The 27669-nt window shown below is 46.8% G+C and overlaps 1 protein-coding gene across 2 annotated transcripts in view; it reads left to right on the top strand.

Moving 5' to 3' along the window:
- Positions 1-27669, top strand: part of AK5 (adenylate kinase 5) — a 279780-nt gene that overhangs the window by 237023 nt on the left and 15088 nt on the right. For both annotated transcript variants that reach the window (XM_070078235.1, XM_070078236.1), the window contains exons 11-12: positions 15416-15579; positions 17472-17588. In XM_070078235.1, coding sequence (XP_069934336.1) covers positions 15416-15579; positions 17472-17588 — 281 coding nt within the window. The remainder of the gene's footprint in view (positions 1-15415; positions 15580-17471; positions 17589-27669) is intronic.

The following is a 27669-nucleotide window of genomic DNA, read 5'->3' as shown; positions in this document are numbered from 1 at the left end:
GCTCTCCCTACCACCATCACCACCGTGTAACTCTACCTTTCAAATAAATAAATAAATCCTTAAAAGAAGAACTGAAACATAACCAGTGTCCTAGAAACCTCCCTTGTGCCCCCTTATAATAACTGCTCCCTGTAAGGGTAACCATACACATTTTTAAACTTTAATGAAATTATAGCCTCTTATGTTGTTTTCTTTTAACACATTACTTTAATGACTACATTCCAATCCTTTGTATTGCTGTATTTTTAAAAAATTGATTGATTGATTGATTTGTGTCGCTCCCCCTCTTCACGGAGGAACGACACTAAACCCTGCCTAGGTTTCCTATCCGAGTCACGGCACCATTATGCCATTCCCCGTCTTCGTGGAGGAACGACACAGGACCCTGCGCTGTTCTTTTGTCTGCTCGGCCCTCCCCGGGTTTGCTGCTGGTTCTTCCCGGGTTGGCTACCGTCCCTTCCACCTCCGTGGAAGGGCGGTTCCCCCTGCCACCTTCCCCACTTCCGCGGGGGAGCGGCACACCGCCGGCCGGCTCTCTCGGGGGCTGCACAGGTGTTCCTTCAGATAGATGTTTCCTGGTGCATGGTCTCTCTCTCCTCCTTTATAGTCCTCTTCCACCAATCCCAACTCTGCTACCCACACGCCGAGTACGCTGCTCTCCTCCAATCAGGAGCAGGTCCTACAGTTTATTGGTTGAACTGGAGGCAGCTGTGTAGAAGCTGTTTCTCCCTTCTCAGCAGCCATATTGTGGGAGAGCAGATGCATAGAATAAGTCTTAATTCCAGTAACTTAGTCTAGTCCGGGTTGCTCCCCACAATTTGAAAGCCAGAGTTACACAGAGAGAGAAGGAGAGGCATGGAGAGAGAGAAAAAGAGAGGTCTTCCATCCAATGGTTCACTCCCCAATTGGCCACAATGGCCAGAGCTGTGCCGATCCGAAGCCAGGATCCAGGAGCTTCTTCCAGGTCCCCAGTGTGAGTTCAGGGGCCCAAAGACTTGGGCCATCTTCCACTGCTTTCCCAGGCCATAGCAGAGAGCTGTATCAGAAGTGGAGCTTCCAGGATTTGAACTGGTATCCATATGGGATGCTGGCACTGCAGGCAATGGCTTTACCTGCTACTCCACAGCGCCGGTCCCTGTGTGCTGTATTTTAACTTATTTTGTTTATTCCTATTGTCATGTACTATTTTCAGATATTTTTTTCTTTCATTAAAATGCTGAGGTGAACAATTTAGCTCAGCAGTTAAGATGCCCAGAGTACCTGGACTCAATACCTGACTCCAACTCCTGACTCTAACTTCCTGCTAAGAAAGACCTGGGAGGCAATGGTGATAACGCAAGTTACTGAGTTCCTTCCATCCATGCAGGAGACCCAGATTGAGTTCTGGCCCATTTCAGCTCCAGTTACTGTGGGCATTTGAGGAGTGAGCCAGTAGATGGGAGTGCCCTCTCTGTCTCTCTCCCTCTCCCTCTCCCTCTCCCTCTCCCTCTCCCTCTCCCTCTCCCTCTCCCTCTCCATCTCCCTCTCTTCTCTCTCTGCCTCTCAAATAAAGAAGTATATTGTAATTATTCAATTTTTAAAATAAGAAATATCTGATATATCTGATATGAGAAAAAAATATTTTTATGAAATGCTATAGTGGATGTCTGTGTAACTCACAGTAGTTTTTTTTTTTTTTTTTTTTTACCTTTAGGATAAATCCTAGATGTGGTAATTATTAAACCTTTCTTCTTCAGTTGCCAAAATACCTTTCAGAACAATTGTGCCAACTTTACATTCCCATCACAACACATGAGACTTCTAGTTTCCATGGTGTCACCTGGAGCTGAACATAGAAACCTCAAGTGTAATCCACTAACATCCACCCAACATCCCCACCTGCCTCACATATCCCCACTTCCTTTTACTCTACGTGGATAGACTGCAAGTACAAATACCCTCCAAGTTCCTGACAAAGGCAAAAACATAGGATGATTATGCTAGAAATGATGGCCTTGGAACAAAAAACAAGCTTATTTTCAGATGACAATACAGAAGCCCAAAGAAGTGAAATACCAGAGCAGACAGATTCCCCATGAAAACAAAACCGGAAAACCACATATAGAAAAAAAGCTGCAAAAAAAAAATGTCTTTGGCAGTTACTTCTGGGAAGTAGGACTGCATTTTCTTCTTTTATTTTTCCAAATTATCTAAATCTTCCATAGAAGCATGTATTTCTTTCACAGAGGAGAAAAATATTTCTTTCAAAGAAGAAAAATAGAAAGGAGAGGCTACGTTTGTGTGTTTCCTGTTAATTCATTTAATCCATGCCCAAGACTCGAGTGTGGAGTGGGCTCTAAAATAGGAGGAAAAGATGGCTTGATGTGCTTAAGAAGAATTGGGAAGAGGCAGAACATCCCAGAACAATGAATTCCAAGAATTCAGAGACAAACACGCTGAACTTAGTGGAAGCAACTTTTGAAAGGCTCCAGTCTACAGGTTTGAAAGAATAAATGTGCTTAGTGCTTGGTCTTGGACAAGTGGATTTTATGTTTTGTTTTGATTTGTTTTGTTTTTACAATGACAAACTTTCAGTGTAATTTATAATCATCAGCTTAACCCTCCACTAAGTAAAGAATTCAATAAATAGTAAGAAGTAAAAAACGCTATTCCTCAATAGTAGGAACAAGGGCTGTAAAGAACAATCAAATCTCAAAATGTCAATTTTGCTCATATATATTGCACTTTTTATATTCTATTAGTTACCACAGATCAGGGAGAACATATGATATCTGTCTTTTTGGGACTGTCTTATTTCACTAAACATAATGGTTTCCAGTTGCATCCATTTTGTTGCAAATGACAGGATTTCATTCTTTTTTATGGCGGAGTAGTATTCCATAGTGTATATATACCACATTTTCTTTATGCAGTCATCTGTTGGTGGGCATCTGGGTTGATTCCATCTTAGTTATTGTGAATTGAGCTGTAATAAATGTGGGGTTATAGATAAATCTTTCATATGCTGATTTAATTTGTTTGTGTAAATTCCCAAGAGTGGGTCATATGGCAGATGTACTTTCAGATTTCTGAGGGATCTCCCTACTGTCTTCCACAATGGCTGTCCTAGTTTGCATTCCCACCAGCAGTGGATTAGGGTACCTTTTTCTCCACATTCTCATCAGCATTAATTGGTTTTTTTATTTCTGTATGAGGGCCATTCTAACCAGGGTGAGGTAAAACCTCATTATCGTTTCAATATGCATTTCCCTGATTGCTAGTGATCTGAGCATTTTTTTCATGTGTCTGTTGGCCATTTGAATTTTACCTTTTGAAAAATACCTGTTCAAGGCCTTTTTCCATTTCTTAACTGGGTTGTTTGTTTTGCTGTCATTGAATTTCTTGAGCTCTTTATAGATTTTGGGTATTAATCCTTTATAATTTGCCTAGTTTGAAGATATTTTCTCCTACTCTGTTGGCTGTCTCTTCACTTTGTTGTGTTTCTTTTGCATTGCAGAAGCTTCTTAGCTTGATGTAATCCCATTTGTTTTTATGTTGATTGCCTATGCTTCTGGGGTCTTTTCCAAGAAGTCTTTACCTATGCCAATGTCTTGCAGAGTAATTTGCAGGTCATAGATCTGGATCCTTGATCCATTTTGAGTTGATTTTTGTATAAGGTGTAAAGTAGGAAGTAGGGGTCTTGTTTTATACTTTTGCACATAGAGGTCCAATTTAAGGACAAGTATTTAATTGTGTTTCCTCAAAAGTAGTTTGGAAATCCTGCCACTGTTCCCGCCTGGAGATAGGTAGTTCATGTGGAAATGGGGTTCAGGTGCTGGGTAGGAGCTCACCTAGCAGCAAGGGCTGGAATTAGGAACTGCCACCATGGTTTTCCTCTTATGGGGGCATGTACCTTCTGTCAGTCTTAAGAGCTAGAGTCATGGCATCCAGTCATACAGCCTTGCCCTGATGAGACATTTCATATTCTCACTTAGTTCTGGTGGATTTTGGCTGAATGAGTCACAAAATCATAGACAGTTAATTGTCAGACTATAGGTAAAATAACTTCTCTATAGTCTACCAGCTAATAAGTGGTAGGGGCCTGATAGGGTTGACAGAGTTAACAAATGAAAATAAGGACCCCTAGTGAAACTTGAATTTAAGTACACCATGAAGTGGTGTTGAGTGAAGTATGTCTCATACGATATTTACCCGGGCATCATTTTGTTTCTTCTGTGATGAAAGCCCAGCTCCTGGTGATCACTCTGATTGAATGCAGAGTGTGCACTGCATTTCTGAACAGCAGATCTGTGTGATTTCTGGAAAGAAGGCCCAAAGTACCTTACAGAGCCTACTGGTACCGGGGCACAGTTGGCTCTTAGCACAGTTGTTTAATCTGTTCTGTGCTTATAAGTAGCACCAGCTTCAGATGGCTATAGTAAGGATTAAATGAATTAAGCTACAACACATAAAACGGGTCATTATTAGGTAAAATATCAAACCAAAAGTCTCTTAAACCAGAGACATTTGTCTGAACACTCTCCAGTGATTTCTCCAATATATTTGGTCTCTGAACCAATAGGTACGAAATGGGCCCCTTCTCTCCAGCTTGTAGCTGAGGAAACAAAAAGTTTTCCTCACCTATAACAAGCTGAGGAACGTCTAGCTTTTGATAAAGCAATGATGGTTTTTATTAACCATCATAATAGTTGTTCATCCATGATAGAACCATTATCTCAGCATTATTACAGTGTAAGTATCAAAAGAAAGATCAACAAAGACTCCCTGCAGTGACCACTGGAGAGTTCCCATCAAATTGCCTTGCTTAGATTACTCTAGCCTAGACGTTGCAAATCAAGCTAGTCATTAAGGATCACATGGGGGATTCTTTTAAAGATGATCTTTGTTTATTGTGAAAATATTTCAAACACACAGCAAAGCTGAAAGAATGTTCCAGTGAATACTCCTAGGTTCTCCCATTACCATTTTTTTTAAAGATTTATTTATTTATTTGAAAGACAGAGTTACAGAGAGGCAGAGGCAGAGAGAGGTCTTCCATCTGCTGATTCACTCCCCAATTGGCCACAATGGCTGGAGCTGTGCCGAACCCAACCCAGGAGCCAGGAGCTTCTTCCGGGTCTCCCACGCAAGTGCAGGGGACAAAGGACTTGGGCCGTCTTCTACTGCTTTCCCAGGGCATAGCAGAGAGTCGGATCAGAAGTGGAGCAGCTGGGTCTCGAACCAGCACCCATAACGGATGCCAGCACTGCTGGCGGCTTTACCTGCTACTCTACAGTGCCAACCCCTCTCCCATTAACATTGTACAGTGTCTTGCTTTATCCCCTATCTGCCTCTCTGTCCATCCATGAATACATCTCTTTTTTTTTTATCTTATACATTTCAAAGTAAACTTCAGGTATCACTTCTTCCCTGGGAGATTTCTGAAACTATATAGTCCCAGGCCTCACCCGTCGAGGTTTACAGGTTCTTAGTGTTCACTCTGGCACCCATGCCAAGGAAACCCTACCGTCTGAGAGATTGCCAGCCTCATGGCAAAGGGGAACGAGACCTGGCAACTCGGCCTGGTGATGCAGCTCACCCTGGATGCAGAATGTCTGAAGTGACTCATGTGCACAGACAGCTGAGCATCATTCCAGGGGCACAGTCAATTCAGGATCTGACAGTTTAATAGCTTTTCTCTGAATGGAGTCATTCAGTCACAAGCCATGTGCTGGCTATGGAAGCCTCTGCCTAAAAGTGGTACACATCCCCCTCTACCCGATGCAAATCACCTTCAACTCTTCTTTTATTTTTTTAAGATTTATTTATTTATTTGAAAGAGTTACAGAGAAAGGGAGAGACAGAGAGAGGTCTTCCATCCACTGGTTCACTCTCTAAATGGCCACAACAGCTGGAGCTGCGATGATGCAAAGTCAGGAGCCAGGAGCTTCTTCTGGGTTTCCTACGTGGATGCAGGGGCCCAAGGACTTGTACCGTCTTCTACTGCTTTCCCAGGCCATAGCAGGGAACTGCATCAGAAGTGGAGCAGCTGGGACTAAAACCAGTGCTCATATGGGTTGTCGGTGTCTTAGGCGGAGGCTTAACCTACTGTGCCACAGCTCCAGCCCTTTACCTTCAACTCTTAAGTTCCAAAAGGTGGGGATGAATAATCCTGCCACGGGGAGGAGCACTACAAAAGGCCAGCTGGAGTATTTAAGAAGGGTAATACAGTCCAACTCAGGAGACCACTCGTGTCATCCAGGCTCTGCAATTTGCAAGCAAGAAAGTCAGCCTCCAGGGTGGCACGTGACTCTTGCAGGATCACTCTACTAGCTCAAAGTAGATGTGGTCTAGGCCAAGGTCTCCCAGTTGTCTTCCTTGTTATGGACATGGCTGCTTCCCTGAAACCCACAGAGAGCTCATGAGTCATTGATTGATCTAACCATTATCAAGTGCTTACTATATAGCAGGTGCTGGCAAATAAGACACAGCTCCTGCTATGCGGTTTCCAATCCCATTTAGCTCTTCTGTATAACCTTCAGCTGACCCTATCACTGGCATATTTCCACCAAATAACCTGAAGCAGTCCATTCCTCTCAAAACTAATAGCTATGTTGTCTTTGAGGATAAAGATCTATTTTTCTTACTTGCTTCTGATCAAAAGAAAGTCAGCTCCCAGCAGCAGCCTGCTGAAATTCAGCCGAGTGATGCAGCTCGCCCTAGATGAAGGATGTCTGAAATGACTCAGGGGCCCAGACAGCGCAGCATCATTCCTGGGGCACAGTCAGTTCAGGATCTGACAGCATAATAGCTTTTCTCTAAAAGGAGTTATTCAGTCACAAAAACCTGAGCCCAATGCTGGGACCTATTTTCATCTGGAGAGAAAGAAATACATCAGAGGTAGAAATATGATGAATTTTGAAGAAATCTGAAGATTATCTGGAAATAGATAATGCCTAGTCTTTGTAGAATCGCGGAATGTTAGAGCTAGGAAGACTCCAAAGCTGCGTCCTTTTAGATAATCACCATGGTGCTTACTGAGTGTCTCCCTCTGCCAGCTACTGTTCCCAGCAGTTGACAGGTGTTGCCTCATTTTGTGACCATCCTCCTTTTGCAGTTGAAGAAGCTGAAGAACAGAGAGGGTGTCACTTGATCAGAGTTATCTACACAGCCAGAGAAAGGTCCAAGATGTAAACCTGGAACTCAAGGCCATGGGCCCCAGTTCCTTTTATGTAAAAGGAAATAGAGGTGTTGCTTCATTAGGCCACAAGAGTCACAGGCAATGTCTCTGTATCAATATTGTCTGTAACATTGCACCATTTTTGCCCTCTGTGAGCTTCGCCTGGCCAGAAAAAGGAAGAGGGTGTGGCAAACTCTCCTGGAAGCAAGATTAAGAGAATTTCCAGATATTTGTTGGTGTTGTTACATGCTACTAAGAAGTCAAAGACATTAACAACTAGAAGAGGAAAGATGTCAAATGGTGTGACAGTTATGCAATTGCTGTTTTATTTTGAAAGATCAATTTCAGAGAGTGATGAGGGAAGGAAATCATTTCCATGAAGTCAGGGAGTCAACAAAGGAGAAGAAAATGGAAACAAGCAGTTGTAGGCAGCTGGGAAAAGAAAAAGAATTAGAAGGAGAAGCAGAAGATGCAGACCATGGTGGAAATATTTTTATGTGGGCCAAGGAGAACTAAGCATGTTGCTGTGTGTAAGAGAAGGTGTCGAAGCCAGCACTGTGGTGCAGCAGGTTAGGCTACTGCCTTTGAAGCTGGCATCCTTTAAGAGCACCAGTTTGAGCCCCAGCTGCTCAGCTTCTGATCCAGCTCCCTTCTAATACACCTGGGAAAGCAGCAGCAGATGACCCAAGGACTTGGGCTCCTGCCACCCGTGCGGGAGACCCAGATGCAGTTCAAGCTCCTGCTTCAGCCTGGCCCAACCCTGGCCATTGTGACCATTTGGGGAATGAGCTAGTAGATGGAAGATCTCTCTGTCTCTCTGTCAATCCCTCTCCCTCTGTAACTCTGTCTTTCGAGCAAGTAAATAAATCTTTGAGAGAAAAGATTCCAGGTGAGAAGGGTAAATTTCATATGGTGAAGCAAAAGGAGATTAAGTTCTTGGAGCAGGCAAGAGAGGATCCAGTCACCATTCACTTGTCTTTCCAGTACTGTTAGGGAGTGTCTGCCATGTTTTTGGGTTCCATGGTGAGCAAAGCAAACTCAGATCCTGCACGTATGAACCATAGAGTCACAAGGAAGACAAACTTAAAGTAAACAAGATAGATGATGGTGGTGGTGGTGGTGATAGATAAACAGATAGATGATAAATATGGGATAAATGATAGAAGATAGTAGATAGATAATAAAAGATAGATAGTAGGCAGATGACACATAGGCAGAGCCTACAATATACCACCCTGAATGCACCTGATCTTTCTGATCTCAGGAGCTAAGCAAGGTTGGCCCCAGTCAGTATTTGAGAAGGCGATAGATCGATAGACAGGATGTATTGTAAAAACGTGGTAGAGTGCCATAAGACCAAAGCAGAGAGCTAGCCTTAGGTTATACAGGTTGAATAAAATCTCCCATGTAGGAGAAAGAAAGGAAAGAGAACAAAGGATGAAGACACAAATGTTTTGAAAATAGTGTGGGAAAGGCTGGCGCCGCAGCTCACTAGGCTAATCCTCTGCCTGCGGCGCCGGCATACCAGGTTCTAGTCCCTGTTCGGGTGTTGGATTCTGTCCCGGTTGCTCCTCTTCCAGGCCAGCTCTCTGCTGTGGCCCGGGAGTGCAGTGGAGGATGGCCCAAGTGCTTGGGCCCTGCACCTGCATGGAGACCAGGAGGAAGCACCTGGCTCCTGGCTTCAGATTGGCACGGTGCACCGGCCGTTGTGGCCATGTTGGGGGTGAACCAACGGAAGGAAGATCTTCCTCTCTCTCTCTCTCTCTGTCTCTGTCTCTCTCTCTCTCTCTCACTGTCTAACCCTGCCTGTCAAAAAAAAAAAAAAAAAAGAAAGAAAGAAAAGAAAAGAAAATGGTGCAGAAAAAAGATAATTTTCATTATATTAGTGAATAAGAACATATAAATTGTTAAGAGTGAGAGGAATAAAAATATGTTTAAGGGTGATTGGGGAGATATTAGAATCCATCCATGGACATCCAATTTTATCAGCAAAAGAGGAATATATTTTCAAGAAGCATGAAAACAATTATGAAGTTGGAGGGCCTGACCCAGTTGACTCAGTTTTCTGATGCCCTCAAGGAATACTGAGCAGCCCAGAGTAGACGCAAATAAAGCAAGTGGTGGGCTAGGCAGAGAGATCAGGCTAGTGTTTGTCATCGCAGGCACCCAGGCCAGGAATTCTAAGCTACTAGACAGGGCCTGGTGTGCAGCCCATTACGGAGATAAATGGAACTCAAAGGGACCAACTCAGGTCATGATGAGTGCAAAGAAGAAACTGAGAAGAAGGGCAGGGAGGATGCAATCGGAGTGGAGGATAGCCTCAAGTAATGCCTTGCAGGTGCAGCCAGCTCTGTGGGGAATGGAAAATGGGCTATAATGAAGATTGAAAGAGCTCTGAGCCAGGGGCTGGGGACGGAGTGAGAAGGTGGGCATGAAGGCCTAGGAAGCTTTGCTGGTGCCAATTAGAACACAGAGAACACTGTCCTCTCTGCTTTGCCTTAGAGAAAATAAACTTCATGAGTTTTTAAACCAGATAGTTCCATGTGTCGTGTGTGTGTGTGTGTGTGTGTGTAAAGAGAGAGGGCATTCTGACACTGAAAAAGTGCAAGTGGTCGGGACATCTCGACATGATGGCTAGTCCCAGATGCATTATGTTTAATTCAAACCTCGAGATGCTAGATGATGGTACCCAGGAAGAACTTAGAACTTGACCTTGTTTCACTGTCAATTGCATTCACCAAGCACCAATGCTTTTTGTTGTTGTTGCTTTGTTTTGAGATTTTTTTTAAGTTTCATTCATTTATTTTAGAGGTGGAGTTACAGACAGAGAGAGGGAGAGACAGAGAGAGAGGTTTTCCATCTGCTGGTTCACTCCCCAGATGACTGCAACAGCCAGAGATGGGCCAATCTGAAGCCAGGAGCCGGGAGCTTCTTCGGGGTCTCCCAAGAAGGTGCAAGGGCCCAAGAACTTGGACCATCTTCTACTGCTTTCCCCAGGCCATAACAGAGAGCTGGTTCAAAAATGGAGCAGCTGGGACTGGAACTGGTGCCCATATGGGATGCCAGCACCGCAGGCGGATACTTAACCTACTACACCACAGCACCAGCCCCACACCAATGTTTTGACAGAGAGATGGCACAAGAGAAATTTTTAGTGAGATTTGGAACAAGAGGACAGATTTTGGAGACTTTTTCCAATGTAAACTCAGTAGCGCTTCACTGTTGGTGGTCAGGTTTGGAGGATGAGGAGGAAGGAAAATCAAAGATGGAATAAGCAAAATTGCCTCTTACTCTCATTTTACAGATGAAGAAACCAAGGTTCAGAATATTGAAGGCCAGTCCATAGTCATACAACCAATAAATGGCCTATGCAAGGTTTCTCGGCAGACCCAAAGCCTTGAGCCCTTCCTAATGCCACCGTATTCTTCCCCTTCCGCCATTCTCAGCAGAAACCCAGGCTCGGGCATAGGTCCTTCCTGAGGAGCAAATCCCCCTGTGTTGCAGAGGACCCTGGCTGGGTGAGGAGTCCCTCCCAGTGGCCCCGCAGTGGTGTTTCCAGGCTGTGCTCATGGGCCACAGGGCTGTGATGCTGGGGTTATCTCTCCATGCTCCCATTGGGACTGCCCTGATGGAGAAGACCCAGCTCTGGGTCTCTGTGTTTCCAGGGCTGACGGCAGTGCCAGAGCCACACAAGCTGCCCAGCAGTTGTTTACAAGCCGTGAGCTGTGTACCAGGCCTCCTGCTTGGTCCCTCGTTGCATCCTGCAGCTACGGAGATACAAAAAAATGTCAACAAAGGACGTTCTAACTCGCCCTATGTCATCACATTCGTTTGTGTTTGCTATTCAGCTGATGGTCTCAGTGACATCTTTATTTGTGTGGACATTGTTTCTGAACCCAGAATGTGCTGTCACAGCCCAGCTTTGCCATTTCATTCATTTTTTTTTCTTCTCCTGAGACCAAGCACCTGCAGCAGCCTTCGGGGGCAGGTTCTTATCTTGAGGAGCCCAGCTGAGTCCAGGAGCTGTCTTTCAGGGTGTAATTGCTCCTGTAAATAAGCACAGCAAACTGGACCCCATGGGCGTGCTGCGCTGATGACCACTGTTTCCGTTCCACCTCAGAAAATACAGGCACCAAAGTGGACCCGGAGTGCCAAGACAGACTTGGGCTCCCGGCCCCTCTGCTCTCCTTTCTGTGGACACTGACTGCACAGTGGAGTTCATAGTATTTGCACTTTTCCCAATATGGTGCCTTTGGCCTGGCATGGAAAAAAATTCAAATTACATTTGAAGTTGAAAATAAGGATTCTTTTTAAGCCTTGACAGACCCTTCAAAATGCAGTCTCATATCCCAGACTCTTTTTGACCTGCACCATGTGGTGTTGAGTATGGGTTTGTCCAGGGGTTTAAACCTGTAATAACGACACACTGGAAGCCAGCCACATGACAGTGAGTGTGCCAGCTCCTCATCTGCCATCAGTCATCTTGTCATCAGAGAACACAGCCCACTCATTCTGAGATACGGCTCCTCAAATAGATTTTTTTCCATGGAACAAATTCTCCTGAAGGGACACCAAGGCCCTACCGTTTTTTATTTAAAAGTCATAAGTTAAGACCTCAAAGACATGTAAAGTGACAATAGATGAAAATTCATGTTTCTACTAGCAGTTGTGCGTTCACTGCACTAATAAAATCACTTTGTTCTCCAGTTAGGAGCCAAGGAAAGAATCAAGCCATTGTGCAGATCGCTTAAAATTCCACAGTGCCTGCGCCATGTGGCCCAAGAACGCTAAGAATCTGCAGCTGTTGCTAAAGGTTCCTAACTGGGGCAGCGGCTGGCACTTAACACACAGCTGCTGTTAATTTGAGCTGAAGATTTTTAATTGCCTTCGTGTCGGAATTTATTAAATAACATTTGAGAAGAACAAAAACTGTAATAGTCGTATTAGTGGAAAGCTGAAGGAAGAAAATAATTGGAACACAGCATTTGTGCCTTGTGGGCCAAGTCCGAAAATATCTTTTCCACATGCCCGGCTTCCAGCCATCCCAGGAAAAGGGAGGGCTTCCAGGTAAATAATGCAGCCTCAGCAGCCCCCACCCCCCAGCCCAGCGCTTGCTTCTTCATCTGTCTGTGTCTGGAAGCACTTCCTCCCGAGTGGCCCTCTCTGGCTCCTGCACTCTCCGTTCCATCAGGAGGTCAGAGACTCGGTGCTTGGAGCAAACATAGCATTAGCTGGTGGGCGGCTGCTCCTGCAAGGAGCCTACATCCCTTCTGTGAGCGTCTGTCGCTGCCTCTATGAGCGGCAACACCGCAGGGCTGACTCCTCCGCAGTGGGCTCACAACAGCTGCACGGCAGGCAGGGGACAGAACACGTGGAGCTTGCCTGGATGTTCCGCCAAGGCAGAGAGGGGGGAACAAGAGGCCCCTCAACTTCTGAGAGACAACAATGAATGTTCCTCCTTAAGGGCGGGGCAGGGGAGTTGCCAGCTGTCCTGGGGAAGAGAAGCCAAGACAAGAAAATGCAGCGCAAGTCCTAGGTCCTCACTATCAAATTTATAGATGTTGAGTTTCATGAGGACTGAGTTCTGGAAAGCTAACAGCATGGTGATGGCAGCAAATGTTGTATTGTATGCTCGCAGTCAGCTAAGAGAAGCAATGTTAAAGATCCTCACCACCAAGACAAAGGAAACCTCTGCAAGGTTGTGGATGTTACCATGACTGTGGTAATCATTTCCTGATGCATACGGGTATCACAGCATCACCAGATGTAACTGCTGATTTGAACCCCGGGAATTTGATCTATTGACAACAAAGTATGTAGCCAATGAAGGAGCAGACGAGAAGCCAATTTTAGCCTAGTTTATTGGAAAAAGTGAAGAGAGAGAAATTCATGCACCTGAGAGACCAGGCAGGCATTTTAGTAAAGGACCGAGAGCCCGGTCTGCATTCAGATTGGGTTTTATGGACAGGAGTATGGGTCCCCCGTTTCTTTTTCCCCTCCTCCCTCTTCTGGGAAAGTCTGTGCGGGATTTTTGGATGTGGAATTCCCCTAAACAAACCCTCTGGACAGTACTGGCCATCAGATTCTTATCTATTGGAGAAGCAAATGTCTCCTTTAGTCCTGTAGGGCCAGCTGTATCGCTCCCTCAATTCAGTGAGTTCCTTTTGATACAGGACAGGCGAAGACACCTTGGGCTGGGGAGACAAACAGAAGGCTGGGTCCCGCTCTCAGGACTTGTTTCCTCGCTCCATTGCATGTAATTTTTTTTTTTTTTTTTTGAAACTTCTCATTGTCTTCAGCCCCTCCTACACACATAGGCTAGTATCTACCAGGCTGCTGTAACACTGATACACCTTACACTTATACAATGTTGTAGATGGACCCCCACAGGGCTGGGGGAGAAAAAGAAGACAGGAGGAGGCAGGAAGAGCCTTTCCAGCAGAGGAAGCCATGGGGGCTGGGAAGGACCGATGTGGTTGAGGGAGCTGGTGCAATGGTGCATGACAGTGTCAGGGGAAGTAAGACGTGGACAGCAGACGCTGCAGAGGCAGCATGAGACCGGATTCTAAAGCAGTCAAGGGCCACTCTGAAGAGTTTGGGTTTTACTCTGTCAGGCGTGGGAAGCCAGGGTGTGCCAGGGAGTTGGGGGGTGACATGTTTTTCAGGCCAATCATCCTGCTGAAGGGACTGTTGGACTCCAAAGCCTCACCCATTCCTGCATGTAGGTGGACTGGCGGCCACCTGCCAGGCAGACAGCATGAGGACCTGTGCTGTGGCTGGGTGATTCTAGTCCCAGGGAAAGAGAGAAGGAGATGTCTTAAGAGCCAGAGTCCAAGCTTCACATCCTAGGCTTGCTATGAGCCAGGTTTGCAGCCTAAGGGTGGGATTTAACTTCTCAGTGCTTCCACTTTCTCATCTGTAAAATGGGGATAATGAAAATATACCTTGGGGCTGGCGCTGTGGCACAGCGGATTAACACCCTGGCCTGAAGCAACAGCATCCCATATGGGCACTGGTTCAAGACCCAGCTGCTCCACTTCTGATCCAGCTCTCTGCTATGACCTGGGAAAGCAGCAGAAGATGGCCCAAGTCCTTGGGCCCCTGCACCTGCGTGGGATTCCCGGAAGAAGTTCCTGGCTCCTGGCTTTGGATCGATGCAGCTCCGGCCGTTGTGACCAACTGGGGAGTGAACCATCGGATGGAAGACCTCTCTGCCTCTCCTCTCTCTGTGTAACTCTGACTTTCAAGTAAAATAAATAATAAATCTTTCTTTAAAAAAATACCTGCTTCTTGGGGATATTTCAAATTAATACACATAAAATGCTTTGGGCAGTGATCAGTACAGTAAGCACATACCAATGGGTAGCTATTATTTTTAGAGGTAAAATCCTGTGACTTAGCAATTAGATGGGCTTGGGAAGCAAGGGAAAGGGTCAAAGATGTAATATTCATCAAAGGGGCATGGCAGACTTTCAGAATTAATAATGCTAGCTAGAAAAGTTGTGTATTGAGGGCTAGTCTACAGGATGATTATTCACACTCTTCAGAGATGCCAAGGAAACCCGGAGAGACTTTCCCTACTGAAGGAGATCAGGAGGACATGACAGCTAACGGCAGTGCTTGACTGTGAACTTGATCCCTTGGCTTCCAAGGATGTTACTCACTCAGCTGGGAAATTAGAATGGGCCCTGAGGATGTCCTCATGTGGGAGGATGTGCTCGTGTCCTTGTTTGTAGAAAATAACCCTAAAATGCTTGGGAACCGCGGGGCATCCCATCGGCAGTGTATTCTAAAATGTTTCAGCAAAGTCTTTGTTCTCGTACTACAATTTTTCTGTAAATTTGTAATTGTTTGAAAGATTTTTTTTAATTAGCCACTAGCATTTGTTGAGGGTCCACCATACATCAGGCATCATGGCCAGTGTCTTATGTGTGCAGGTTCAGCTCCTCAGGAAGCCTCTGTGGCTTGCATCTCTACCAAAGGGACAGCTCCGCATTAGTCCACCTGTATCTGCTGATAACCCCTAGTTACCAAAGTAGACCACTTGTAACTAGTAGCGGCTGGCTGTTTGTCTAAGGATAATAAGCCCCCACCAAGGATAATAAGCTCTTCAAGGGCCAGGACTGTGTCTCATTCTCCACTTGTGCCGATCCCTCCCAGCACAGCTCCTGCTGTACCCGCAGTTCCCAATCCACGCTCGGTGGCTGCAACCACAAGGCTTCGGCTATGTGTTTTGACACCTGACTTCTTTTCAAGGTGGCCCTGGCTCTGGCAAAGGCACACAGTGTGAGAAGCTGGCGGAAAAATACGGATTCACACATCTCTCCACTGGCGAGCTCCTGCGTCATGAACTGGCGTCAGAATCTGAAAGAAGCAAATTGATCCGAGACATCATGGAGCGTGGAGACCTGGTGCCCTCAGTAAGCAACGAGGCCTGCCCCTCTCAGCTGCCTTCCCTGGCTGGGGCGAGGCCGGGGACTGGTGTGATGCATGTGGGCTGCTGCTGGGACAAAGAAACCCGGAGGGCCAACAGCTGTGTTGTCCTTGTCGCCTGTGTGAGAGTCCAGGGGCAGCCAGGTCTCCAGCAGAGGAGCTGCCGGCCGCAGCCAGCTGTGCAGGATGCAGGCCCAGGGTTCCCCAATCTCATTCATCTGCCAGTCCCTTACGTGCGTGCCTACCTCATGTCTCCCGCCAACACTGGTCCCCCCTTCCCAGGTAAAATCCACAAAACAGAGGTGAACATGATGTCCAGAGCCTAGAGTTACGAATCCCCAGAAAGTAAATAGTGCTTTGGTCTGGTTCTGGGAGGTAAGATAGCATTGTCTTGAAGTTTGGTGCCTTGTGTAATTTAAATAAAGAGTATCCCTTTTTAAGAAGGTTGCCTTACTTTTCAAGTCACCATCTCTCCCTGAAAAGTGGCTGCCATCGTGGGCGTCCTGCTGGACTCCATCCCAGTGGGGCTCTGTAACCAGGCCCTATGCCCTGCAGTCCCTGTCAGCCGACAGAGCACCCGCTTCCTCTTGGCCAGTGCAGTCCATCTGCCACCGGGAAGCTGGAGGCCTCTTCATGAAAGGGAAGCAGACCACAGCAACTGCCTCTTACCCGGCTCCCTTGCATCCACTCATTTCCTCCTGCAGTGATTCCTCTAACATGTTTAGCACGTGTGCCCCTTCCTCAGACCCTTCCAATGGCGCCCCGACACACACGGAACGAGATCCTGACTCCCTACCCCCCACCTGAGGCTCTGGCCTCCAGCCACCTCTCCAGCCCCATTTCTCATCACTCACCTTGCTCTCTCCCACCCAATCACTGGCTCCTCTTGGCTCCTCCCACAGGTTAGGCTGTTCCTGCCTCAGGCCCCTTGCACTAGCCACTTCCTCAGCCCAAGCGCTCTCTCTTCCTGTATTCACATAGTTTGCTCCTTTACTGCATCCACATCTCTGAAAAATCACAACTCACTAAAAAGGCCCTCCCCGACTACCCTATGTAAAACGGCATTCCCAGCATTCTGTAACTCTTTGCTCTGCTTTAATTAGAGAACTGCATGCCAGTTCTCTCATGCTGACTCATTTCCCCACTAGACTATCAGCTTCCCAAGGAGTTAATTCACAATTGTCCAAGGTTAGATCCTAACCAGGCTTTTGAAATCTGCCATCCCCCAGCCCCTGCCCAAAGCCACAGAGCCAGAGAACAGGGACTTCCTCCAGCTGGGCAGCTGCCTGCATTTCTCCTGCACCCACTCCCAGACTCCCATGTATATCTCACCTCCCTTGTTTTGCATAAGCACTTGTTGTATCAAGAAAATGTTAACGGAAAGCAATGTTGCTAGGAAATACTCCTTCACATCTACTGAGTCTCGAGTCAGTGGATGTCGAGTTTTAGAAAATATTTATTGGAAAGAATTAGGAGTGGAATGTATTTTATATCGTTTGGTCTAGCCTTACACCCTATTGTGCCTAATTCATGGAGTGCTCCCATCTGAAATATGGCCACCATGTTTCATCTCATCTAAGATGCCTTGTTTTAAGACACCCCAGGAAAATGCAACCAATAAGAATATGTCAGTTTTAAAGAAAAGGCTGACAATTAAATTATAATCCAGCCCTGGGTCAGTAGCTACTAATTTCAAAAACATTAGCGTGTTGGGGGAGGCGTGAGACTTAGAATGGCTGAGACGCAGTACATTGCTGCTGCCCTACTTCGTAGCTGAGCCCTGCTCCCACTCTCACAGGCCCACTAGAGAAGACTTGTGCTCATTCTAGGGTGGCTCTGTGGCCGAGCTCGGGTCCTGACCACTCTGTCTCTGCTGCAGGGCATCGTTCTGGAGCTCCTGCGGGAGGCCATGGTGGCCAGCCTCCGAGACACCCAGGGCTTCCTGATCGACGGCTACCCCCGGGAAGTGAAGCAAGGGGAAGAGTTCGGGCGCAGGGTGAGCCGTGGTTATGGGGATCATTCCAGGAGGAAACCGAGGGGCATTTTATTGGGGGGAATAAACTTCATGAGGTTGGGAAGAAATCCGCAGTCTCTTTCCTAATTACAATAATCAAACGTTGTGACAGAAACGCAACTCAAATTAACACACACACACACATACACCAATGAGGGATGGGAGTGGAATTAATGACTTTCGGAACTAAAATGCCCAGTAGTGGCTCATACTTGGATGGATCGGATATTCAGATTTGCTCTTCAGGGTCTGCTCCCACCATCTCTTGGATTTTCTCCCCTTGTGTGGGCCTCCTGTTCCTGGGTTCCAGGCTTCCATTCCACCATCTGAGCCACCTCCAGGAACAGTTTCTGTTTCCTGGAGGGTCCAGGAAAAGCCCAGGGTTGTGTTTCACTATCCTGGCTTAGGTTTCAGCTCTATTGCTGAACCCATCGCTGCTACTGAGCAGGGGAGGAGAGGGAATATGCTGGTGGGTCCAGCCTGGAGGGCCACAGAGGGGGTGAGAAAGGAGGAGGGCACCACACCTGGGCCACACAGACTGAGGGAGAAGAGGAAAATTACCCCCAGAAAAGGGAGGGGTGTCCTTGCAGCAGGACAGGCAACATCAAAAACACCATCTCCCCATGTCTCACCTTCCTGACCCCCACCCCAACCCTGCCCCCACTGAAAAGAGTGGCCTGGGACCAGTCACAGGGAAGCAGCTACAAGGTCAAAGTCATCCTTGCTGCCTTGTATGGAACTACTCTGTATGATACACACCTTGTATACCTGACCTGTAACTATCAAACTTAAGCAGAAGAGTACAGTACAATCCATTTATTCCTCAAAGTCTGACTTCAGAGCCTACGATAAGTGCATGTATTATGTAGATAGCTCTTTAGACTAGTCTTGAAATATTTTCATGGACTTTCATTTCATTTTTAATAAGCTTTTTAGATCAATAGGGGAAGTATTGTCTTCATGTTAAAAAGATGATGCATTAGGCCCAGGGAGATGTAATGACTTGCCAGTCCCACAGCTGGACATAGCTTACTAGTGACAGTGATTGGAAGGACTGAGTTTTGGAGCTGTCTCTAAGCTGCAAAACTGACTGAGGTTCATTGACTTGTGTGTCTTCTGGGGCTTCTTTTCACCCCCTTCTGTTCTTTTAGTTTCCTTAGATGGTGTGTAAACATTTAAAGGTCAACTGCACACCTCCCATGGTTCCTACTTGCAGCCAGAGTCAGAGAGAAAAGTCCCAGGTCTGGTAGGCAAGAGTGTAGCCACCCTGCCTGCCCCTCAGCCCTGGAGCCTCCATCAGCAGGTGGGGGTGGGTGGGGAGACGTGGATTTGTGTGACAGCCCAGGCCTGGGCACTTCCACGCAGCTCTTGGAAAGGTCATACTCGGGATTCCAGTGAGCTCTTCCCAAGAAACCAGTCGCTTCAAGGAGGCAAGCCTCCATAATCAATCAACTCGTCTTTCATCAAGTGGAATCGGGAGGGTTGTTCTACATTTTTAAAAATTTGTGGTAAAACATACATAATGTAAAATTTACCAGCCTAACCATTTTAAGTGCAGAGGTCAAGGATACCAAGTACATTCGTATTGTTATGTCTACGTAGCGTATGCACCCATCACCACCATCAGTCTCCAGAACCCTCCTGTCCCGCCAGATTGGAACCCTGTACCATTCAACATCACTCACTACTCCCCGCCCCTTGCCCCCGGCCTCTGGCAACCACCATTCTACTTTCTGCTCTAGGTACCTCGTGTAAGTGGAATCATCCTGTCTTGTCCCTGTTTTGACTGGCTTATTTCATGTAGCAAAATGTCCTCCAGATTCATTCATGCTGTAGCATATGTCAGTATTCCCTCCCTTTTCCAGACTGGATAACATTCCACTGAACCATATGTTGATCCTCCATTCATTCACTGATGGATATTGGGTTGCTTCTGTCTCTGGCTGTTGCGAATGATGCTGGTATGAACATAGGTGCACCGCATCTGTGTAAGTCCCTACTTTCAACTCCCTTGGGTATATACTCAGAAGTGGAATTGCTGCATCGTGTGGCAAGTCTACTTTAATTCTTTGAGGAGCTTCTGTACTATACAACATGCCACCAGCCAGAGTGGTGAGCCAGTTTAGATCCCCACCAACAGTGTTTGAGGATCCCAGTTTCTCCCATTTTTGTTTGTTTTCATACTAGCCAGCTAGTGGGTAGAAGATGTTATCCCCTCCTAGGTATGATTTGCATTTCCCTAGTGAGTAGTGATGTCTAATACTTTTTCATATGCTTTTTGGTCCTTTCATGTCTTTTTTGGACAAATGCTTTTCAAGTGCCTTGCTCCTTTTTACGTGGGTTGTTTTGATTGCTGTTGCATTTTAAGATTTCTTTATATATCCTGGATATGAGCTCCTTCTCAGATGTGTGATTTACAGGTAATGTTCTCCCATCTTACCGATTGTACTTTCACTCTATTGATTGTGTTCTTTGGTACAGAAGATTTTAATTTTGATGTAGTCCAATTTATCTGTTTTGCTGCCTGTGCCTTAGGTGTCATATTCAAAAAATAATTGCCAAATTCTATGTCTTGAAACTTTCCCCTGTATTTCTTCATAAGAATTTTGTAGCTTTGCCTCTATATTTGGGTCTTTTTTTTTCCAGTTTGAGTTGATTTTTATATGGTGAAAAGGTAATGCTCAAAAGTCATTATTTTATATGGAAATGCAGTTTTCCCAGTGCCACTGGTTGGGAAGATTCCCCTACACACACACCTTGAGTGGTCTTAGCATGCTTGTCAAAGATCATTTGACCACACAAATGATTATTTCCAGTCCTTCTATTCCACTGGTCTGTAGCTCTGTCTTTAGATCAGTGTCATACTGTTTTGATTAGGGTAGCTTTGTAATAAGCTTTTTTAAAAGATTTTTTTTATTTGAAAATCAGAGTTACAGAGAGAGAGGGAGAGACATAGAGAGAGGTCTTCCAGCTGCTGGTTCACTCCCCAGGTGGCCACAACAGCTAAGACTTGGCCAAGCCAAAGCCAAGAGCCAGAGGTTTCATCTGGGTCTTCTATGTGGGTGCAGGGGCCCAAGAACTTGGGTCATCTTCTGCTTACCCAGGCACATTAGCAAGAAGCTGGATGGTAAGTGAAGCAGTTGAGACTCCAACTTTTGTGCATATGGGATACCAGAATTGTAGGTTGCAGATTAACCCATCACAGCACAATGCAGGCCCCTATACTAAGCTTTGAATTCAGGAAGGGTATGACTCCAACTTTGTTGTTCTTTAAAAGAGAAGTATTTGTTTGAAAAGCAGAGTGACAGAGAAAGTGGAAGAGACAGAGAGATCACCCATCCATTGATTCATCCCCCAAATGCCTGCAGCAGCCAGGGCTGAGCCAGGCCAAAGCTGGCAGCCAGGAGCCAGGAACTCCATCCACGTCTTCCATATGGGAGGCAGGGGCCCAAGCACTTGGGCCATCTTCCACTGCTTCCCCAGGGGCATTAACAGAAAGCTGGTTCAGAAGCAGAGCAGCTGGGACTTAAATCAGAGCTCCGACATGGAACGTTGATGTCACAAGCAGAGGCTTAACCCACTGTACCACAACACCAGCCCCCAAGGGACGTTTATAAAGCACACCACTCACATCCTCTATGGTGAGGAAACCTGGATTGTTTCCTCTGCCATGTATTAGTGAGGCCTTAGCAAGCCACTCAGCTGTAGATACTGCCTCTGTAAAATAGAGATAAGAATACCTTTCAAACTCAACTTAAAGCATCAAATGACATAGCATACACAAAGGTTTGTTTTAAGCTATAAAAGCCTGCACCATATTGCCTAGTTTAGGGTCAGTCATCTGTAAAATGGGGAAAATAGGGACCAGCACTGTGGGGTAGTAGGCTAAGCCTCCGCTTGTGGCACCGGCATCCCCTACAGTCACCGGTTGCAGTCCTGGCTGCTCCACTTCCCATCCAGCTCCCTGCTAATGTGCCTGGGAAAGCAGCAGAAGATGGCCCAAGTGCTCAGGCCCCTGCACCCACGTGGAAGACCCAGAAGAAGCTCCTGGCTCTTGGCTCCAGATCAGCCCAGTTCCAGCCGTTGCAGCCATGTGGGGAGTGAAGCAGCGTAACTCCATCTTTCAAATAAGTAAATAAATATTTTAAAAAATATTGGGGATAATAATATCTACTGAATAGGATTGGGAAAATTAATCAGACAACATATGTAAACCATCAAGTTCAGTTCCTGGCACCAAAGTGCTCAAAACATAACAACCATCATTCTTACACTCTGATTTTAACTACGTGAAAAATGGGTGAGACATAGGTTAGAAGAACACACCTCAAAATGTTAATAAGTCTTTTCTTTGGGTATTAGTTATTCCTTGTTTCCTACATTTGTATATTGTTTCATGTTTATATAATTTTGACTTCCATAATCATAAGAATATTTTTAAAAAGCATAGCAATGTATTGAACACAATACACAGCATTCACTGAAGTAGAGATTTTAAACTTACATTTTATTGAAGAGGAAATTGAGATCTGCAAAGTTGAACACCTTCCCTCCCAAGCAGCGGGCTGCACAGCCCAGCTCTGAACACAGGCCCCTTGATACCAGAGGCAGAGGTTCTCCCCTGGAGGTCAGAAATCCCAACCCCTCCCTCATATTCCTTTGTCTGTTTCTCTCTCACACGTGCACACACACACACACACACACACAATGTCAGCACAGATACTGAGGTCACAGATCATTAATTCAATGGGGAAATAGATCAGTCTTGGGAATAGAGGTAGTAGGTCATAGAGAACCCATACACAGACACAGCCCTAAACCGCAGACTTCAGTTTGCATTTGATCTTCAGCAATATCACCTCCAGTAGCCAAATAAATCCTCAAAGGACCTTGCAGCTCAGAGAACTCAGCCGTAGGTACACAAAAGTGTCAATTGGATGTGGTTTTTTTCAGGCAGCACATGGTCCCAAGCACCAGGCCCATCAGTCTCTGTGACCCAGGAGGGTTGGTGGGATTTCTACAGCCTGATTAAAACCACTCATAGGCTTGAAAGGGCGTCCAACAGAGTTGCAGGCCTGAGACAGGGACAAGAAGCACTCACTGTGCTCTCCAACAAGCTGATTGCTCTGAGTCTCTCGGGGAAATCAGACATCTAGGTTTGTCTTTGCCAAATTTCAAATTAATTTCCTGCCTGTAGTTTGGAGGAGACTACGCAAATGATGGGGTCCCTGCAGGGCATAAATGAGTCAATAGTAGCTCATTCCATGTTGGTAGCATCTTTACTCTTCTGTTGAGGTTGAAGACAGGTGCTCATTTGGGGAGGTTGGATGTGTTCTCTTACAGAGCTGTTTAGTTGATAGTAGAATCTTCTAAAATTACCCTGGGACAAATCAGTGCCACTCCGGTACGTTCCTCCAAGCTGTAGGTAAAAAACTGTCTTTGTAGATATCTAAAGATTCCCGTTCAGGGCCATTGGTTCAGTAACGAAATGGAGTGCTACTTGTGTCCATTTTGAGTAACATCACGAATGTTAGCATGGCTGACACTGTCCAGTCACCATGGTGATGACTCTTCTTGCTCCTTGGTTCTGGTTTGTCTTCTTCATCACTTTCTAAACCCTGTATAGTAAGGACCACTGTGGCAGGGGACATTGGGCTTTGCCTTAAGGGAGATCACTTGGAAGATTTGCATTTGCTCACACTCAAAAGCCAGGGCGCAGACCAATTGGCTACAGAAAGCTGAGAGCTGTAAACAAAGGAGGTGACAGAGCAGGCTCTGAGAAGTTTGTGTGAGGTAAAAAGTTTAAAACAAAAAAACAGTGATTGATTTACCTGAAAGGCAGAGTGTTGAAGAGGAAGGGAACGAGGGAGGGGGAGAGAGAGAGGGAGAGAGGGATCAGCTATCTGCTGGTTCACTCCACAATTAACCACGACCACCAGGGCAAGGCTAAAGCCAGAAGCCAAGAACTCCATACAGGTCTCCTACACGGGCGGCAGAAACCCAAGCACTGGGCCGTCATCTGCTGCTTCCCAGTGGTGTTAACAGAAAGCTAGATCTAAAGTGGAGGGGGAGGGAGGACTCAGTCCCTGGCACTCCCATATGGGATTCAGGTGTCTCAAGCAATGGCTTAACCTGCTGCACCACAAGGATCATCCCAGGTGTGAAGTTTTGTGTTTGTTTTTTATTTGAGCAGCAGAGAAAGAGAGAGAACCTCCATCTGCTGGTTTACTCCCCAGATACCTGCAATGGCTACAGCTGAGCTGAAGCTGGGCGCCAGGAACTCAGTCCTGCCTCTCACATGAGTGGCAGGCACCCAGTTACTTGAGCCATTGCCACTGCCCCAGGGTCTGCATTAGCACAAAGGTAGAATCAGAAGAGAAGTCAGGACTTGAATCCAGGCAATCCAGTGTGTGACATAAGCATCTAAACTACTAAACACTAGCCTAGAGGTTTTGTGGGGTTTTTTAAAAGATTTATTTATTTACTTGAAAGAGTTACACAGAGAGAGAAGGAGAGACAAAGAGAGAGAGAGAGAGGTCTTCTGTCCAGTTAACTCCCCAGTAGGCCGCAACAGCCAGAGCTGCGCCGATCCGAAGCCAGAAGCCAGGTGCTTCTCTAGGTCTCCCATGCGGGTGCAGGTGCCCAAGGACTTGGGCCATCCTCCACTGCACTCCTGGGCCATAGCAGAGAGCTGGATCAGAAGTGGTGCAGCAGGGACTCAAACTGGCGCTCACATGAGATGCCGGCACCGCAGGCAGCAGCTTTACCCACTACACCACAGCACCAGCCCCTTGTTTTTGTTTTTTAAAGGTTTATTTATTTATTTAGCTGAGAGGGAGAGTTACAGACAGAGAGAGGGAGTAACAGAAAGAGAGCACTTCCATCCACTGGTTCACTCCCCCAAACGGCCGCAATGGCCAGAGCTGAGCTGATCCAAAGCCAGGAGCCAGGATCTTCCTCCAGGTATCCTGCATGGGTGCAGGGGCCCAAGGAGCTGGCTGTCTTCTGCTGCTTTCCCAGGCCAGCAGAGAGCTGGATTGGAAGTGGAGCATCGGCTGGCACTGTGGCATAGTGGGTAAAGCCACCGCCTGCAGTATGGGTGCCAGTTTGAGTCCCTGCTGCTGCACTTCCAATCCAGTTCTCTGCTATGGCCTGGGAAAGCTGTAGAAGATGGCCCAAGTCCTTTGGCCCCTGCACCTGTGTGGGAGACCCAGAAGAAGCTCCTGGCTCCTGGCTCCTGGTTTCAGCTCCAGCCATGGTGGCCAATTGAGGAGTGAACCATCGGATGGAAGACCTCTCTCTCTCTCTCTTTCTCTCTTCCTCTCCCTCTCCCTCTCCCTCTCCTCTCTCTTTGTAACTCTGACTTTAAATACATATTTTTAAAAAAGAAGAAGACGAAGTAGAGCAGCCAGGACTAGAACTGGCACCCATATGAGATGCCATGCCGGTGCCACAGGCAGAGGCTTAACCTACTATGCCACAGCTCCAGCCCCAAGCCTAGAGGTTTTGTCGAGTTAAAATCATACAGAATATAAGAATAACAGCTGTTATATGTTGAGTACATAGAGTATGCCAGACACTGAACTACATGCTTCACATATAAAATTTGATTAATTTTTACAGCCTTATTCAGAGTCTTAGTAGCCCATTTTACAGATTATCAGTTGGAGGAGGGCTGTATGTTTGGCCTGGACCCTACTGTGAAATTGAAACACTTTCCTGTATTAACCTAATCTTGAACCCAACAGCACAACAGTCAAACTAAACAAATACTCATATGCATGCACTTTTTTTTTTTTTAAGATTATTTATTTGAAAGAGTTACAGAGAGAGAGGAGAGACATAGAGAGAGAGGTTTTCCATCCACAGGTTCACTCCCCAAATGGCTGCAACAGACAGGGCTGGACCAGGCCAAAGCCAGGATCCAGGAGTTTCTTGGGGTCTCCCACATGAGTACAGAGGCCCAAGGACTTGGGCCATTCTCCACTGCTCTCCCAGGCGATTAGTAAGGACCTGGATCAGAATCAGAGCAGCTGGGAATCTAACCGGCGCCTGTAGGAGATGCCAGCACTGCAGATGGCAGCTTAACCAGCTGTGCCACAGCACCAGCACCATATGCATGGATTTCAAAATCTTTCTTTGCACTGAAGTAAACTTATGTTGCAATCCCATTTTTCTGTCTATGCTTTAAATTCCCCTGTAGTAACAAAGTGAAATTCATGGGCTTACTCTTGGCTTTTCCCTCTCAGGAGAGTTTTAGCTGAAATTCTGCCCTTAACCAGAATATGTACATCCTTTTCTTTTCTTGGACATTTATTTATTTATTTGAAAGGCAGAATGATGGAGGGGAGAGAGATTGAGAGAGAGATTGAGAGAGAGAGAGAGATCTTCCATCCACTGGTTCACACCCAAAATGGCCACAACAACTGGGGCTGGGCCAGGCCAAAGCCAGGAGTCTGGAACTCCATCCAGGTCTCCACGTGGGTGGCAGGGACCCATGTAATTGGACCATGATCTGCTGCTTTCCCACATGCATTCATAGGGAGCTGGATCAGCAGTGGAGCAACTGGGACTCAAACTCATATGGGATGCAGGTGTCATAGAGCTGTGGGGAATTACTGCCCACAGGTAAACGTGGCCTAACCTGGGGCTCGATTCAATCACAAGCAAACCGCAGCGGGGTCCGAGCTGAGCAGGCCTCCTCCCTCCGTTTGCAGGAATTACAGAGGCAAACCTGTTCCCTCGAGTCCACTGCCTCTGGCATCCTCAGCCCTGGGGAGCACAGGGCCAGTATAATCCTGGATAGATCCCAGAGGCAGCCAGCACCAGCTTCCAAAAGACAACACAGGAGGCGCACCCACACCCCCAGCACCCACTCCCTTTCCTGCCGTGCTGCCCTCCTAGCTGGCTCCATGTGCCCAGCAGGTGTCCAGGCGTCTGGGAGCCCCATTATCAAGGCCCTGGCTCTCCACACTAGGGTGGTGTCATCAGGTTTTGGAGTTACACACAGCTCACTCCAGTCTGTTTCTTTCTTTTTTTTTTTTTAAGATTTATTTATTTATTTGAAAGTCAGAGTTACTCAGAGAGAAGGAGAGGCAGAGAGAGAAAGAGGGAGAGGTTGGTTTCCAGTCCGTTGATTCACTCCCCAGATGACTGCAATGGCCAGAGCTGTGCTGATCCAAAGCCAGGATCCAGGAGCTTCTTCCAGGTCTCCCACATGGGTTCAGGGGTGCAAGAACTTGGACCATCTTCTGCTGCTTTCCCAGACCACAGCAGAGAGCTAGCTTGGAAGAGGAGCAGCCAGGACACGAACTGGCACTCATATGGGATGCCGGCACTGCAGGTGGTGGCTTTACCCGCTGCGTCACAGCGCCAGCCCCCTCCAGCCTGTTTCTAACCAGGTCTTAGGGACCTTGGGCTGGTCAGTCCCTCGAAGCCTCCACACCCTCATCCGTAAGGTGAATGTGGTGACACCTCCCCGCAGGTGTGCCAGCGGGTCAGGGACGGCTGAATATGAAGGTCTTAGCCCAGCGCGGCCCAGGGCAGGCAGCTGCTGCAGTGTTGCTGGAGGTGTCCTAGTGGCCCTATTGAGGGCACCTGTGCTTTTCAGAGTCCCCCGAACACCAACAGCTATGAAGGTCCCAGTGACGCTAGCGGCAGAATTCCAGGGATGTGGCCGGGGATGCGGGAGCAGGGCATTGCCCCCAAGCCTCTGATTCATTCAGACAAGGGCAGAGCTCTCTGAGCTTCCGCTCACTGGGGAGAGGCTAATCACAGCCCAGTGATAAAGAGGCAGAGTCGGAAGCCAGGAAGCAATGCCCGAGGACGTTCTGAAAGTAGAGATCAAAGAGTGTTGGGGAAAAAACTTAAGTGGTGTTTCATTCAAACATTTCAAAAAATTGTAGGTACTAAAGCAGCAGTCATTCAGGTCACTTCCAAATAGAATAACTGCCTGGTAGCTTTTTCTGCGGGAAGAGAGCACTGACTCTGGGGAAGACAGGTTAAGGCAAACCCTGTAGTTTGGCCACAAAGAAATGGCTTGGTAGAGCAGCTCCTCAAACTA

Source organism: Oryctolagus cuniculus, chromosome 7 (assembly GCF_964237555.1).
Source record: "Oryctolagus cuniculus chromosome 7, mOryCun1.1, whole genome shotgun sequence".
NCBI lineage: Eukaryota > Metazoa > Chordata > Mammalia > Lagomorpha > Leporidae > Oryctolagus > Oryctolagus cuniculus.
Note: the sequence above shows the minus strand (reverse complement) of the source record. Positions and strands in the feature narration are given on the sequence as shown.